This window comes from Urocampus carinirostris, chromosome 12 (assembly GCF_059441175.1).
Source record: "Urocampus carinirostris isolate Australia breed hairy pipefish chromosome 12, RoL_Ucar_1.0, whole genome shotgun sequence".
Classification (NCBI taxonomy): domain Eukaryota; kingdom Metazoa; phylum Chordata; class Actinopteri; order Syngnathiformes; family Syngnathidae; genus Urocampus; species Urocampus carinirostris.
The window spans coordinates 13,381,292-13,399,428 of NC_142360.1; the positions used below are offsets into that span (position 1 = coordinate 13,381,292).

The 18,137-nt window shown below is 38.4% G+C and overlaps 1 protein-coding gene across 2 annotated transcripts; it reads right to left on the reverse strand.

Annotated features, from left to right (window-relative positions):
* Positions 1-1,504: 1,504 nt before the first annotated feature.
* On the reverse strand, positions 1,505-15,805 carry ttc14 (tetratricopeptide repeat domain 14). 2 transcript variants are annotated; one of them, XM_088350046.1, is made up of 12 exons: positions 15,301-15,805; positions 14,147-14,271; positions 13,712-13,908; positions 10,271-10,355; positions 7,867-7,996; positions 7,592-7,747; positions 5,716-5,787; positions 5,523-5,642; positions 5,176-5,298; positions 3,955-4,072; positions 3,230-3,339; positions 1,505-3,122 (listed from the first exon to the last, which is right to left on the reverse strand). In XM_088350046.1, exons 1-12 carry the CDS (start codon positions 15,432-15,434, stop codon positions 2,240-2,242), a joined length of 2,253 nt encoding a protein of 750 aa, XP_088206172.1. In that variant the 5' UTR covers positions 15,435-15,805; the 3' UTR covers positions 1,505-2,239. The 2 variants fall into 2 exon arrangements, with proteins under 2 accessions (XP_088206172.1, XP_088206171.1); XM_088350045.1 differs by having other exon boundaries at positions 13,712-13,911.
* Between the last annotated feature and the right edge of the window lie 2,332 nt (positions 15,806-18,137).

Genomic DNA, 18,137 nt, shown 5'->3' on the forward strand with positions numbered 1-18,137 from the left:
ACTGTGTAAGCATTGAGTATGAAGTGTAGACACAAAGTGTAGCAGACCCTCATGTGACGCCATGATTAAAATATTTAACACAGATGAGGAAACAAGCAAGTGACGTGGTAAAGAGACAAACACAATTCTCCAAGACGATGGAGTTTGTCAAAGTATACGTAGCACTTCACTGCATCCATGGAGGAAGACGAGCAAAGACTGGTGTGCTTACCATGTTAAGTGTCGTCAGCTGACAGAACAAAGCCAAATAAATTAAGCGGTCACTTAAAGACATTACAACCATTTCATGCTGATAAGACGCTTGAGTTTTCCCCATCAAATTTGTGTTGAAAGATGTAGATTTAGCATGGACAGAGATATAGTGTTATAACTAATATCTAGTAAACATTTTGTCCCCGCCCACATTATGTGAAAAAGTTTGATCTTGGGGGTCAGGGGGGACAGAGAATAATTGCAAAGCAAAACTGTATGGTGTAGTGCAACCAAAAACAAGAATTAAAAAGCACAAGGAAGAACTACGGAGACTCAAAGTGACCAAACAGCACAATTTTACCGCTCATTACTTTTGCCCAGCCTTTTTGGGTGTTGTGGGTACCTGTAGCAGCAAAATGGCTGAAAATTGTGTAAGCTCCCTTTAGGTGTGACTCATCTTATGGAAAAACAATGTTTTTCCTCGACCTATCAGTATTTTAAAAAATACACATTTGTATTATGGTTAGTGCATTTTTAATTATTTAAATCAATAGTTTTAAATTATGTATTTACCAAAAGAGGTGCTTAATAATACTCACAGTCCTATCCATCCATTCCGCAAAGCTTTTCCTCAGTAGGGTCGCGTGGGAAGCCAACTATCTTTGGGCACTGGGCAACCTGAACTGGTTTCCAGCCAGTCCAAGGGCACAAAGATCCATACAGCACACTCGCTCATTCACACTTATGGAGAATTATTACTGGCCAATTAATTGGAATGTGGGAGGAAACTGGAGAAAACCCATGCTGGCACATGGAGAACATGCAAACTCAGCAGAGGGAGGCTGCGGTAGCTGGAATTGAACCCCGGACCTCCGAACTAAACACCTTGCCGCCGTGCCACTACAGACCCTCTCAACTAAGTATTTTTAAGTCCAATAAACAAGCAGTTAGAGATTTATAGTAAGCTGCTTATTATTGAAATGAATTTGGTTGGATGTGAAATACATCAGTTTTCTTTCCCAATCCTTAAAAGATTGGTCAGGATTGTGGAAAAATAATTGTGAAAATAATTTACTCAATTTGATTGCACGAAACGTAACTACTTAGATCCAGATATCAGGTGTATATTTAGCTCAAACAGACTAACAATTTTACTGTGTGCAACAATGTGATGAAATATATTTGTTATTTCAGTGTATTCAGTTATCAACACTGGCCTGAAAACGTAGTAAGGTGAAGAGTATGCCAGTGTAGTTTTTAGTATCCAGTGTACTGTGTATCTTAGCTCAGTAAAAAGTAAAAGCCATAAAGCTTTCTCTTTATTCATTTAAGAATTTATTTCAGTTGCCATGTAGGAGAAAGTAGACAGACATACAATGCAATGAGTTAGCCCATCAATCAATTTCCTTTAGAAGCTAAACTGCACTAGATCTCGCCGACTTTGACTTTGGGTGAGAGACGAGTACACCTTTAGCCAGTCGAACGCATACAACCATCCATCTCCTTTCAAGAACAAAGTTCAAGAACAACATGCAAACTGATGAGAGACATCGATATGCTTGCACATATGCAAACTGGAAGATGTGCAAGTCCATAAAGATCGAATCGGTAACCATGGCACAGGGTCACTTGACAACATGAAGATGACCTCCATGCTGAAGTGTACACATTAGGGTTCAATGACTTGACAGGAATATACAACAGAGCTTTCTTTTATTCATCGATTTTCTGGCTTTTCTTCCTAGTACCACAAAACTGGTGTTAGCTGGTGGTAGATTTGTTATTGGGTTAGGGTTAGCTCTAACCCTAGATTTTTAATTGGTAAGTCTCAACATCCCATGTTTTTTTTTTCAAACTATTAATACACCAACTTAAGTGTTGCAAACCAATTAATCACTTGTGTGATTGCGTAATTTTTTCTCAAAGGTGTATATTCCCACTTCACCTCAATTTATTACGATCCGTGGTCTGCCCATGGAATGAAATAAAACTGGTAATACTTCCATTTTATGCTAGTGGAACACATTCATTCCAACTTTTTCTGTTTTCAAATGGAACCCGTTGGCTTTTTAGGTTCAATGCCTTTCTCTTTCTGAAACTTGGCAATCTGGTTAAAAATGTCCAAGAGGTTTGCCGGCAGGTCTTTTCTTGACCTTCCTTCGGGCACCATGATCTCTTCGTCTGACTCAGCTTGGATTTTGGCAACGTCGGAATGCCTCAAAATTGTTTTCGTTTCTTCGGCTTTCACTCTATTCGTGTCGTTTTCCATTTGAATCGCCTCATCATTGTTTCGAAAAGAATTACGCCTGGAAAAATCTTTACTTTGAAATGATTTTCTAGAATAGGCCGACTCAGACGACGAGCAGGAAAGTTTGCGCCTCCTCTCATCCAGGCCACTTCTTTCAGGCCAACTGATTCTTCTTTTCTCATTATCCCACCTCTCCCGGTACTTAGTTTTGCCATCCTCTCTATCTGAACTGACACTGTTACTTTTCCCTCTCTTTTCGTCTTGCTGATTTGCCTTGTGCGATGGCCACTCACGCTCATTATCCTCCGAGGATGCAGAGGAAGAATATTCACAGATTTTTGGGCCGCTGCCATCTTTACCCTTCCTGCTGGGTTCGCCGCACTCCACATCCTTGGCTCGGGCACCGTCCCACAAATTGTGGTTGAGAAAGGTGGCAGATGTATTGGGGGGCGCTGGGTACCACTCCAACTCCTCCTCCACTTTCTTCCTCTTTTTTGAGCTCTTACCCTCATCGCTCTTCCTGCTGCGATGGCGCTTGCCATCTCGCGCTGACTTCTTTTTTTTCTTTTTCTTTTTCTTGGATCTCCTACGAGAGGACGAAGACGACGACGAAGAAGTGGAAGATTTCCCGGAGGAAGAGGATGCAGAGGAAGAGGTTGATCTTTTTCGTTTCCGTTTCATCCTAGCAAAATCGAACACGCTGAGAATTTCAATACTTACTTGTGGTGCTTTTACGTCTTTAGTCGTAGTATGCCCAACATGCTTCATTGCGGCGCAAAAATAACTCACCTTTTCTCTTCCTTTAAGATCTTACGTAATTTTTGAGCGCTGCTTTGGCTGGTTTTAGCTTTCTCTTCGTCTTCCTTTGCCTGTGCTTCTTCACGCAAGCGAATTGAAATCTTTATGGCAATTAATTCAAAATTCGTAGAAAAATGCAACCATCACATGTAAAAGGTATCCCGCAGATGAATGTCAGTTATACAATTGCCCATTAGTTGTGTAGGAATAGTAATTAACATGACAGCAGTAATTTTGTTCAGAAAGACATTTCAGGCATGCATTTACCATAAAAAAGTGGCATCACCCAAGAAATAGGCAGAGGCAAGTGGAAAAATGTTTAAGTAAAGAAAGGCGAAAATGTTACCAGTCGTCAATGATGGGCGAGCGATGAAACCGTATGTAAAGGAGAAGTCACCAATATCCAAAGTTAAGGTCGCCCCACATGACAAAGGCCGTGTCATCAGAAGGTCAAGTCCCAATGTCGCAAACATATGCACACACAAACACAACAAACCTCATCAGTATTACAAACAACATCGATAAACATTTTAGGGCGATAGATATATTCCCTGATGACAAATGATGGATTCCATAATGCAAATAAATAAATACAAATACATGAAGGTGAGGCGTATTTGTTTTGTGGCAGCTATTATTTCAAAAGAAGACTTACTGATCCATTGAACATGCCTGCACACACACCTGGAAGTCATGGTGTGTTGAGGCCCACCCACCTGTATTTTCTCCATTATTTTCTTCAACGCCTCTTGGGCATCAGGGTTGGCATCATCCAGAGAAAGCGCCTTTTTGTACACTCCTTCTGCTGTGACCAGCTTCTCTTGCTCCTCAAGTCTGTCGAGAATTATATATTTCATCACATTGGATTCCATTTTCAACACATGCAATAAGTCGTTACTATGTACGCTTGCCTTTTTTAGAGTTAACTGCATTGACAAGTGCACAAGAGCCAATCATTGCAATATACGCGCTCGTTATTGATTGCAGGACTACATTATTCGAACTATAAGCCGCGACGTATTTCCCAACCTTCAACCCTGCGGCTTATTCAATGATGTGGCTAATTTATTCATTTTTTTCTAACGGCCACTAGAGCAGTAAAGGTATGAGTAAGACATGTGGACTATTTGTGTTGAGGAAGACGCTAGTTTAATGTAACTTCGTGCTTTGTGCATGAAAAAAAACTAGCAAGAACAGACCCTCATAATAGAAACGGTATCAATCCAAAAGGGAGCGCTAACTACCATGCCGGGAATAATTTTAAGAGTCTGTTTGATTGTAAACGGAAATTATGTGGCGAAACGAATGGATAGCAAGAAGCAGCGTCCATAAAGGCAGATATGTTTCAGGCGGATTCCTATTTACCTGTCGACATTATCGTGTGTGTAAGAGTAAATATTTTACACAATTGGATTTTATGAATTGTCCATGATGTAACCAAGCCATTTCAGCTGACATTCAAAGAAGTTGAAAACAGCCCAAGGGACGCACTAAGTTATGCCAGCTTTATAGTTTTTTAGGTATCTAGTTTTAAACTGAGTGTGATGTGTCTGTGATAAGTGTATTTTGAAATGATCATCATCATATCTTGAATCCAGAGAACTAAGGTTTCCAGTTATATGAGGCATAGCGTATTTTAGTGACTGGTGACATCGTATAGACACGTATTTGCTTATCAAAAGCAGTGGGCTGTCGGAACGTTAAGGGTTTATGTTACCATATATTATCAACTCTTTCTGTTTACCATCTTTCTTTGTAACTAGCTCATATTTCAAAGTGGGCACGTGCGTCTTATAGTCAGGTGAAGTTTATGCAAGTACAAAATGTTTTTTCCTTTAAAACTTTACTGTGTGCGGCTTATAATCAGGTGCGCCTTATAGTCCAAATTTTACAGTATAATTTATGCTGACATAACAAAAGTGGAATACACAGCTTACTGTTTTCCTCTCTCAACCAGTGTTTGGCAAAGGTACTTCTTTGCATTGCGGTGATCTGGACAGTTTTCCAGGGCCGATTCAAAGTCAGAGATAGCTTTCACGATGACACCTTTATTTGCATACCTAAGAAAAGACCAGTTTAGTTCGATTTGACATGCAAAAATGGTTCTTAAAGTATGACATAAATAAAGTTGATTTTAATAAAGTTGTACTCCAGTTTAACCTTTGTTTATGCCTGTATACATGTTTGTCTATGGTTAATCATTCAGTTAAAGACTGTAAATAAAAATATCACAATACAACAAGTGCATCATATCATAATGTTTGTAATACTTTGAATCACTCACAGAGCTCCCCGAGCAACCAGGGCTTCCACATTATTTGTGTCGATGTCCAAAGCTTTGTTGTACTCATTCATAGCCTCCACAAGGCGACCCTGCTTAAAGTGGCCCACACCTGCCTTTACACTGAGGTGCAGGGGGGGAAGTCATTGAGACACGAGGAATAAAAATAAAGACCAAACTCCGTTTTTTTCCATACCATTTTAGAGCCCAAGATGCCGACTGCTGCTTTCGAATGATAGAGGCAAAATCATCTTTTTCAAAGAGTTTACTGTGTTGGAGTGAAGAAAAGAAAGTGTTTATATATATATATATATATATATATATATATATATATATACTGGACTGTCTCAGATAATTAGAATATTGTGATAAAGTTCTTTATTTTCTGTAATGCAATTAAAAAAACAAAAATGTCATACATTCTGGATTCATTACACATCAACTGAACTATTTCAAGCCTTTTTTTATTTGAATATTGCTGATTTTGGCTTACAGCTGAAAAAAACTCAAAAATCCTATCTCAAAATATTAGAATACTTCCTCAGACCAAGTAAAAAAAAATAATTTTATAACAGCAAAACTAAATCAAACATTTGAAAATGTCCATTGATGCACTCAGTACTTGGTTGGGAATCCTTTTGCACGGATTACTGCATCAATCCGGCGTGGCATGGAGGCAATCAGCCTGTGGCATTGCTGAGGTGTTATTGATGCCCAGGATGCTTCGATAGCGGCCTTCAGCTCATTTGCATTTGTAGGTCTGGTGTCTTTCATCTTCTTCTTAACTATACCCCACAAATTCTCGATGGGGTTCAGGTCAGGGGAATTAGCAGGCCAATCAAGGACAGTGATGCCATGGTCAGTGCACCAGTTACTGGTGGTTTTGGCACTGTGGGCAGGTGCCAGATCATGCTGGAAAATGAAATACTCATCTCCATAGAGCTTTTCAGCAGATGGAAGCATGTAGTGCTCTAAAATCTCTTGGTACACAGTTGCATTTACTCTGGACTTGATGAAACACAGTGGACCAACACCAGCAGCTGACATGGCTCCCCAAACCATTGCTGACTGTGGGAACTTCTCACTGGATTTCAAGCAACTTGGATTTTGCTCTTCTCCAGCCTTTCTCCAGACTCTGGCGCCTTGACTTCCAAATGAAATGCAAAACTTGCTTTCGTCTGAAAAGAGGACTTTGGACCACTCTGCAACTGTCCAGTGCTTCTTCTCCATAGCCCAAGTCAGACGCTTCTTCCGTTGTCTTGAGTTCAGAAGTGGCTTGACCATGGCAATACGGCTATTGTAGCCCATTTCCCCGGACACGTCTGTGAACTGTGGCTTTTGATACCTGGACTCCAGCTTCAGCCCACTGTCTTTGAAGCTCCCTCAAATTCTGGAAGCGGCTCTTCTTCACAATTTTGTTAAGGCTGCGGTGATCTCTCTTGGTTGTGCAGCGTTTCCGGCCACATTTTTCCCTTCCAACAGACTTTTTGTGGATATGCTTTGAAACTGCACTCTGTGAACAGCCTGCTCTTTGAGAAATTTCTTTTTGTGTCTTACCCTCCTGATGGAGGGTATCAATTATGGTCCTCTGGACAGCAGTCAGATCAGCAGATCAGCAGTCAGATCAGCAGTTTAGTTTACTGAACCAAGCTGAGTGTTTTTAAGGCTCAGGAAACCCTCGCAAGGTGTTTGGAGTTAATTAGATGATTCAGGTGATTAGTTGAATAGCCTACTTGTATACTTTTTCATGATATTCTAATATTTTGAGATAGGATTTTTGAGTTTTCTTAAGCTGTAAGCCAAATTCAGCAATATTAAAATAATAAAAGGCTTGAAATAGTTCAGTTGATGTGTAATGAATCCAGAATGTATGACATTTTTGTTTTTTTAATTGCATTACAGAAAATAAAGAACTTTATCACAATATTCTAATTTTCTGAGACAGTCCAGTATATACACACTGAACATTAAACCATTCATATTTTAATGCTGTAAGAAGATTTCTTAAAAAAAGAAAAAAAATTGCCATAAAGCCACCAGCTGTAGTGAGGAAACGCCATCAACACATTTACCTTTGTAGCCCTCTCATCATTGATGGAGGATCGATGTCACTGATGCCAAAGGTTTCCAGCATGTAGAGCACCACAAATGGGTTGTGGAAGCCGTGACAATCTCTCAGAATGCACTCGTAGGTTTTGCTGTAGTCGCTGGCTGCACAAACACTACGACTAGGACCAGAGAGCACGATTAACCAAGGTCACTATCACTCGGATGGCTCGTTCAATATGTATTTTATTATTGGTTTATGTCAAAGGTTTTTTTCCGAACTTGTATTCAATGCTCTTACTCATAGTGCACAGGTAGCTCCTCCCTTGTCATAACTCCAAGTTGGACGGTGTCTGATCTGGTAGAAATGGATTCTTGCAGAAGGGATACCGTTATTTTTTCCTGGAAGCGGTCGATATCTATCACTCCAGCTAAAAAACAGAAAAGTAATGCTTGAGTGACTTTAAAATATTGTCTTCTCTTCATTGAGGTATTTGCTGATTATTTTGTATTTGACTGTAATTCAGATTTATACACCAACTTTCAGAACAAAACAAAGCAAATGCAATTTAAAGTGTAACCCACTAACCCAGGGGTCGGGAACCTATGGCTCGGGAGCCATATATGGCTCTTTTGATGACGGCATCTGGCTCTCTGAAAATTTCTGAACGAAACAAATCAATCAATAATTTTACTAATAATGTTACTTTAGCAAAATAAATAATAATAAAGTCAGAAAAAAACATGTCCAAAAAAATAAAGAAAAAAACACACATTTTAATTTATATATATTTTCACCTGCAACTTTTCGTTCAGGCACGCAGCTAAGAGCCAATCTGTTCTCCGGTGAGCGGGAGGGTCCGCTACCCGGAAAGTCTCATTTTAATGGATAATTTACAACAATCTGCACAAGTCATTTTGAAGCAAAGAAGTAATATTTCCTCGTTTTTGGTTAGATTTTTTATGCAGAGTGAACCCTTCTAATCAAGAAGATGACGAAAAGGAAAAAGATGAAGATTACCGTACGTTTCAGCAGGAATGGACAGAGCAATTTGCCTTTATTGAGAGAGCAGGTTGTGCAGTGTGTCTTATATGCAATGATAACATTTCCTCGATGAAACGGTCAAATATAAAGAGACACTTCGACACACGCCACATTTTCAGCGAAATATCCAGTGGGAGACAAGAGAAAGAAGGCCTGTCAAGAACTACTTTCCACAGTCCAGGCTAGTCAGCAGCAGCTCCGTGTATGGGCCAAACAAGGTGATTTTAACTCTGCTAGCTTTGCTGGTTCTTTAGCAATTGTGAGGAGCGGGAGGCCGTTTACAGATGGCGATTATGCCAAATCATTCATGCTTTATGTGGCCAACGAGCTTTTTGACGACGTTAAGGATAAAGATAAAATAATCAAACGGATAAAAGATATGCCTCTTTCAGCAAGAACTGTGTTGTGATGTCGAATCAAGTGGAGATAAAAACAAGTGAATGACATAAATGCAGCTGAGTTTTTTTCCCTCGCTTTGGATGAATCAACAGATGTCAGTCATTTATCCCAGTTCAGTATTATTGCACGCTATGTTGACGGTGACTCGCTGCGTGAGGAAAGTCTTGCCGTTTTGCCACTAAAAGGGACAACGAGAGGAGAGAATTTATTCAAGTCTTTCATGGAGTTTGCAAATGAAAAGAATCTACCAATGGATAAACTTATTTCTGTGTGTACCGGTGGTGCTCCGTGCATGGTGGGGAAAAACAGAGGATTTGTAGCGCTGCTTCGTGAGCAGGAGAACAGACCCATCCTCAGCTTCCACTGTATTCTACATCAGGAGGCACTTGCTGTATTGACCATGTTTGGATCTACTTATGCATGCGAACAGTCGTTCTCACACCTAAAACACATCAAAACTGACCTGCGATCACGTTTAAAAGATGGAAGCCTAAACGCCTGCATGAAGCTGAACCTCACCACCTATCAACCGGACTACAAAGCCATCAGCAAAACCATGCAACACCAAAAGTCGCATTAATAATAATAATAATAATAATAATAATAATTTCCTTGTATTGTCATTCTGTGTAACAATGTACACAGAACGAAATGTCGATTGCACCTGACCCGTTGTAGCGAGCCGATGCAGCCGCAGCCAACAGAGGGCGCCGCCGACCACTTTTTAATAGTAAGTCAGAAGTACTTTTCTTATTAATAAATACCTTTAATTTTATTTTGAACAACATGTTATAACAGAGTCTTATTATAATATATATATTGTTGGTCTTCTTCGATTTAGATAAGAAATTGCTGACCTGAGGGCCTCAGACAGCGGTGAACAAGCAGAGCGGGCAAGTAAACATGGACAGATATGAATAAAACCTCAGCCTGCAGACCAGTTGATTGTTATAATCATAAATAATTGTTAGTTTTTGTTATTAACTTACAATGTTGTTCAAAATAAATTCTGTCTTATTATACTATAAACTCGTTGATTTTCCTCTTCCATTTAGCTGTTTTTGGTATTAAAATATACATATGGCTCTCCTAGGATTAGATTTTAAAATTTGGTTTTTTTTCGGTTCTTTCAGCAAAAAAGGTTCCCGACCCCTGCACTAACCCAACCAAAAAGCTTATTTGTTTAAAGAAAGCAACGTTAATAAACTAAAGTGACAATCATTTCACACGTAGGCTTGAAAGTCAATATGAGAATAATCACCTCTGATCAAGTCCCCAATCTGGTAGTAGGACATCGGATCATCATGGCTTCCGGTTGAAGGAATTTCTTTTACGTGACAAAGAGCCTGTGATATAAACAGTTCAAAATTAATTATGAGTGTCACAACTGCACATAACAACAAAGGTAACTTTAATCAAGAGCAGCCTTTTGATGTAGCTCAAGTCTCAACAGAATGACATGTTCTTTAAAACATAGAAAAAAACCTGTCGATTTTAATTGTGCATATTGCCTCTACTGCTTCAAAGTATGATAAACTCACAAATAAATCAACTACGAATCACTTGGTTCATTGACCACACACCTCCGTCATGGTTAGGGCTGTCGCAGATAAGACATATTTGTTTAATCAAATATTTTTCACAATCACCATCCTTTTTTCTTTGCAACCTCCACTATGGCCACCATTTACTCAAATGTCGAGGGAATGACAACACGAAATGACGCACAAGTGAAGCAGACAACATCCACACTCTGTTAGTGTGGTCATCATGGTGTAGCAAACTTTTAGTTTCAAAACCACGGACCACTTCGACAATTTGGACACATTTTGTGTTTATACGGGGCGACAGCGGTAAGCCCTAAAATAACGAATAAGTGGTCTTCAAACTTTGTTTCAAGAAGGTGCCAGTGAAATGAGCCTAACACAACTAATCTCAGGCAGCATCTGGAGTCCAGTTACCCGGTACAATTCCCAACATAGTCAGCTAAGGAAGAATGGCGAACAATCCAGGGGTTGTAGCTTGTCAAACATGGATATGCAGACAAGTGGCGACATACGGATAAGACAGTGTAAAGCGGCGCACGCTAATAGATTGTATTACGTGGTACATTGACAATGAAATTCTGACGTTCAATGCGGTTGACAAACCAGTATTCAGACTCATATCTTACGAGTTTGATAAGCTGTTCGACCCACCAGACAGAACAATTTTAAGTTTACAAGATCCAATTCAATTGATGTCATGTTAACAGAGCTTAAACTGTGCAAGGGAATTTGTATGTTTACTTAGTAACATACATCATTCTACTGTTTGCCCAAGAACTTAAAAAAAAAAATACAGCCGATACAATTAATAGATCTGACAGAATGCTAAGCCACGCCCACCATTGTCACAATATCCATGTATCACACGTGACGCAAAAAGAGCGGCTGAAACAAAAGCGAGTCGCCATTCCTGATAGCATAGCTGTATCATTTCTTCCTTATTATGCAAACTTATCTCATAAGTCGTTAAAAAAAGGTCTGTTATTATACACAGAGTTATATTGGTCAAGGTGTCCAAAGACGCCAATAACATTTTAAGGGTGGATGCAAAATGTTGACGATCTATGAGGAAGTCGGAAGCCAACTACACGTAGAAATAAATTCAGATTTGTGATTGATAATGGTATATAGAGAATATACAAATTAGTGACCCAGCACATCAAAATCCGTGAAAAGAGTGGTGCCGTCTCCACCAATCTCCAGCGAGGAACATATGGAAACTCCATCACAAGCCTCACGAACCCGATACACCAGATAACAAACTGCACATCCTACCTATCCCATTATTGACAAGTTTTATTCCAATTATGAAACGCCACCTTCACTAGTAGTGTTTTTGCCATATGCTAAAGAGGTATGCTAACGAGGGTGCAGTGACTCCCAGGCGGAGGTGACTCCCGGGCCGCGCGACGGAGCGAGTTCGGCGGACGCGGCGTCACCCTAATAAGGATAAGCGGTGCAGATAATGAGATGAGATTTTTTTTTTTTTTGAAGGGGCGTCGCTACTTCGCAGATTTTCACTTTTAGCGGGTGGTTTTGGTCCCCATTAACCGGGTCTAAAAAATAATTAAAAATAATAATAAAAATAAAAAATAATAAAATTATTTTTTTTATTTTTTTTTGACGATGCGCCGCTACTACGCGGATTTTCACTTATCGTGGGTGGTTTTGGTCCCCATTGACCGCGATAACCGAGGTCTTACTGTAATATGTTCGAAAAGGGGTAGTAAGAAGCAAATGCTTATATTCCCTACACCAATGATATAACAACAATAGTAATAATTTTAATAATAACAGTTATGATATAACAATAGCAACAATAACACAAAATTAACCATAGTTCTAGACGCATTATTCCCAAACTCTTGAATCACCCAATTTCTTCATCCTCTATTCCGCCAGTAGTGTTTTTTCGTATTTAAATTTGAACATGTGAATATTTGGACATTGTTTGATCTTTTCTTGATCTCACCTTTGGGATTCTGAATTTACTACAGTCCCTTAAGTTATGATTTCCCTCTTTCCAAATGAATAGTTTAAGGATGTTTTCTGGGACTATGTTTTTGTTGATCTTAAAGAGCAGTTGTGCAGTGAAAAATTTTACTATATCATCTAATTTTAATAATTTGGACTGCAGGAATAAAATATTAGTATGATCTCGATATCCTACCCTGTGTATGGTTTTAATTGCACGTAGTGAACTTTTGTAAATATTGCCCCAGACCTCTGGACAATATGTCAAGTATGGCAGAACTAGAGAACAATATAATAAATACAATGCATTGTAGTTTAAAATTAATTTGGCTTATTATTGAAATGCTTTTAGATATTTTAGTTTGTATGCGTCTGATGTGCGTTTTCCAGCTTTATTTTTATTGTCTATTATGACCCCTAAAACCTTAATTTCTGATACAGCGTCAATTGCAGCACCATCCATTTTTACTTCTAAATCTTGATTTGCCTTGCGATTACCAAATAATATTACTTTAGTTTTATTTAAATTTAAAGATAATTCATTTATATCCGTCCATACTTTTAGGTTAATTATTTCACGATTAATACAGGTTACCAAATCAATATAGTTATCATTTGAATAGAAAATGTTAGTGTCGTCTGCAAATATTACTATTTTCAATACTGTTGAAAAATCAAATCAAATATATCAATTAAATAACTTTGGACCCAGGATAGAACCCTGTGGTACTCCACAACAGATGTCCAAGTATTCAGATGACAACTAATTTTCACATATTGCTTCCTCCCTGTCAAATAACTTTATATATAATAATCTATTGCAAGGCCACGACCCTGATGCCATATTTTTCCAGTTTTTTGAATAGTATATTATGATTAATGGTATCAAATACTTATTTTAAGTCAATAAATACCCCAACTGCGTATCTCTTTTTTTTCTATGCTATGGGTGATTTCTTTTACTGCATCGATAATAGCCATTGTTGCTGATCAATTAAAAGATTATTTGTGTGACAATCGTCTCCAGAAATTTCTAATCGTGTCAGCCCGAGTCATGGTGACCTAAAACTAACCCAGGTTATGCCAAGACTGGACTACAATAACAATATCGAGACTCTTAATTTAAAATACTTGAACATTCCAGTACAATCTAGCGTGATACATTGTGAACGTTGTTTTACCGATAACTCCAAGTCTTCAATGTCTCTGCTCAGCCCTCCTGCCATGCAAACCAGCGTGAGAAAGAAGCCATATTCACGAATATTGTTGATCTTCCCCACTACGATGTCTCCTCGCTCTAAATCTCTGTAAAGCATGGCCCTCCTTTCTGTAAAAGGCACCTCCATGAATAACTCAAGTGGAGGCATGACAGCAAAAGCTTCTGGAAGAAAAGGAGACATTAGGAATCGTTTGCATCCCTGACCGTTCTTCTTCAGCAAGCTGGTCAAAAGTACTACTCTTATCTATAATAATGATGAAAACTTCAAAATATGATCTCGATTGTATTTTAATTTTGTGACAAAAACAGTATTGTGTAAATAATCTAAAAGTATGTATGATTTAAATATCCTTTAATGTTATGGTAACATTTATCCAAATCAATGTAAAACGCCCACCTGACGCCTCCTCTTTTGTGTGTTCCTCTTCTTTAGGAGTTGCAGTTTTCCATGATGGGTTGAAAAGAATGTCAGCCTTCCGAGCAATGAACTGCTCCACGAGCGGGTTGTTTTCACGAGCATTTCTGCCAATGTGCATAAACAAGTTGGACCAAAATAGCTTTTTATTTTGGCATTTGGGGCTATATTTAACTTTTTAAAGGGTTGTCACTTGTTTGCCTTTCACAACCACTGTAAAATATTTTGTACTAGAACAGATAAAAGTTGTATCGATGTAAGCTATACTAACTGGCCAAAAAGCAATCAAATGTTTTAGCTTAAATATATCAAAATGTTTATAAAAACGTGACCTTTTTCCAATACTGGTAATGCCAAAAATGCTTCATGCGTACTTCCCTTTAAACAATATTTTTTGGGGAATGTGGTTTTAGTAGATTTTCGTCGATGTTTGACGACGTGCACAAAATGAAAAGTTAAGAGGACAACAGTTTGGCATATATATATATATATATATATATGCAAAATGTTAGGTACAAAAAACATACAGACTTTCAAATAAAACATATTACAACTTGATGATATAATTAATCTAAAACCTCTATTTTTGTCAATAAAGCAAATAATCAACTCCCAACAAATAATCAAATATTGTTTTTCTACAGATAAGACTTATCATCAAAAGCCAATCCATCATTTAAAAGTCCAATATATCCGCAAAACCTTGAAAAGCCATTTTGCAACTAGAAGAGGAATTAATTTATGGAATGATTTAGATTACATTAAAAAACGTTCATAATCTACACCAATTTAAAAAAACTATGTTGTGACTATTTTGATAAATGTGAAATTATATATAGAGTTGTTTATAGAGTTAAAAATTAAATGTCGATGAGGCGGTATAACTGTAGGTCTGAAAATGTCATTGTTTTCTTATTTATTTCGTAGGTCGGGTTTTGTTTCATTTTCTTGTTTTTGAATTTCATTCCTACATTAAAAACTGTAATGGCGTACCTTAGGCACATAAAATATTTGTGTGCAAATATTTGGTTTGCTCTTTTCGTTAATTTTAGATGCTGTTCTTGGGCTGTGCCCACAATCAAAACTACAGATATAACATATGCAAGATGCTAGAAATTCATATTGAAATGACCTACCCCTCATATGGAGCCTTGCAAATATCAGCAACCACGGCCTGAAAGTCGGGGTTTTCGGTCTGTTCAAATTTCAATTTGTTGAACAATGACCCGCCGTGATACGTCAGACACTGCCTCAACAAGTCTCTGTCCATTGTGCAGGTAAATTGGGCCTACATTATTCAGCTCACAAAACATAAACACCTGTGTAATAATCGGTGAATAATGGAAATTATATTGGAACGGCATTTAAACCTAACGACGTAGCTGACTTGAAGTGAGCAACGTCTTCAACTAGCATCATGACTAGCAGCACAAACGCATACTTCCATACAAACAGAATCAAAACATTGTTGTCTCTTTTGGCTTGCAAATAAACAGAAAAAGTTTAGTCAACTAAAAAAACGCGAATATGAACAGTTTATCGAACAACACGTATTATTTTAACACCACACTACTCGTTTTAAATGTCAAAGGAGCGCACAACTTCCCAGATCGTGAGCATGCGCAAGCGCGTTACTCTGGAAAAAGCTCGTGTCAAACAAATGGAGACATATTTAGTTCCGCCAAAATTATACAGTACTACCGTAATTGAATGATTGAAATAAAAATAAATACAACGTTTGCATGAATGGTCGTGTACAGTAGTAAATTGTCCATAATATTCCCAACATAAATTGGCTATAATTTTTGTTGGCCGTAAGAATTAAAGACAATATATTTCATACCTGTCAACCTCAGCCAATTGCCCTGCGTTAATACATTATATGAAGCGATGATAAACCTGGCAAACCCAACTAGTCAAGTCATGTTTATTTGTATAGCCCTTAATCACAAAGCGTCTCAAAGGGCTACACAGACCACAGATTATTGCAAGCCACAGACTGGTATGACACCATCCCCTGATCAACAATGACAAAAAATGTATATTCTATTCTATTCTATTCTAAAACCTACATGTGGGCAAATGATACACAGATATGTTTTTAGCTTAGAATTAAACATTTCCACTGAGGTTGCAGATCAAATCTCAGGGGGAAGAGCATTCCACAGCACCGGGGCCCGGATGGAGAATGCTCTCGAACCTGCGGATCTCTTCTTGGCTCTTGGAATCACTAGTAGACCAGCATTTTCAGAACGAAGGCTCCAGACCGGAACATGGGGGAAATTAAATCTTAAAGATATGAGGGAGCAAGTCCATGCATGATTTTGTATACTACCAATAGAACCTTAAAATCACATCTTAAGCTAACAGGGAGCCAATGGAGGTTAGCTAAAATCGGGGTAATGTGAACAATATTTAGTCACATCAAGACAGACTGTGGAACAAAGATTAGTTGTGTTAACAAGTTTGTTTACCAAATAAACTACACAAACAATTATTTCAAAGTTTTTCTTAGTTTTTTCCCCACTTGCCAAAGTTTCAGTGTTGCTTATTATAAGTGAGAAAGCAGTTTTAAATATAATTTTCCCATACAAATTTGATACTCGTAGTACACAATTTGAGATGATTAAAACACGTATAAAATACGAGGGCAACTGTTGACAGCTTTCAAATTGGATTTGAATGAATATTTAGCCGACTGACTGGTGATTCATCCATTACTCAAGTGTTTAACCTTTTTTAAGCCAAGGGACATTTTTTCATTAAGAAACTTTGAGCCAAACTCACAGGCAAATACATAAATAAACATATACGGCGGCACAGCGGCTGAGTGGTTAGCACGTCCGCAGCACGGTTCAGAGGTTATGGGATCCAATCCAATTAACAGCCTTCCTATGCGGAGTTTGCATGTTCTCCCCGTGCTTGTGTGTGTTTCTTCCGGGGGCTCCTGTTTCCTCCCACATTCCAAAAACATGCATGTCAGGTTAAATGGCCAGTCCATATTGTCCCTAGGTGTGAATAAGCGTGTGAATGGCAACCAGTTAGTGGTGTCCCCTGCACACTGCCCGAAGATGGCTGGTTTCAGCAACTTCGTGACCCTACATAGGATAAGCGGTGCAGATAATAGATGGATAAAATTGTGTATGTATATATATATATGGGCAGCACGGGGGCGCAGTGGTTAGCGCATGTGCGGCACAGTTCATGTCTTGGGAACCTCTTGCGTGGGTTCAAATCCAGCTCCAGACTTCCTGTGCGGAGTTTGTATGTTCTCCCCGTGCTTGCGTGGGTTTCCTCCGGGCACTCCGGTTTCCTCCCACATTCCAAAAACATGCATTTCAGGTGAATTGGCCGGTCCAAATTGTCCCTAGGTGTGAATGAGCGAGTGAGTTGTCTGTCCCTGTGTGCCCTGCGATTGGCTGGCAACCAGTTCAGGGTGTCCCCTGCCCACTGCCTGATGATTGCTGGGATGGGCTCCAGCACCCCCGCGACCCTACTGAGGATAAGCGGTGTAGCTAATGAGATGAGATGAGATATATATATATATATATATATATATATATATATATATATATATATATATGCAATTTGGGATTTTGTTTTACTGTATTTTTAGCTTGCTTTTTCAGGCTAATAGCGAAATAATACTGCCAGTGGGACAAAAATATCTATATACACACACACACACACACACAACCACACACACACACACATTATATATATATATATATATATATATATATATATGTATATATATATATATATATATATATATACTGGACTGTCTCAGAAAATTAGAATATTGTAATAAAGTTCTTTATTTTCTGTAATGCAATTAAAAAAACAAAAATGTCATACATTCTGGATTCATTACACATCAACTGAACTATTTCAAGCCTTTTATTATTTGAATATTGCTGATTTTGGCTTACAGCTGAAAAAAACTCAAAAATCCTATCTCAAAATATTAGAA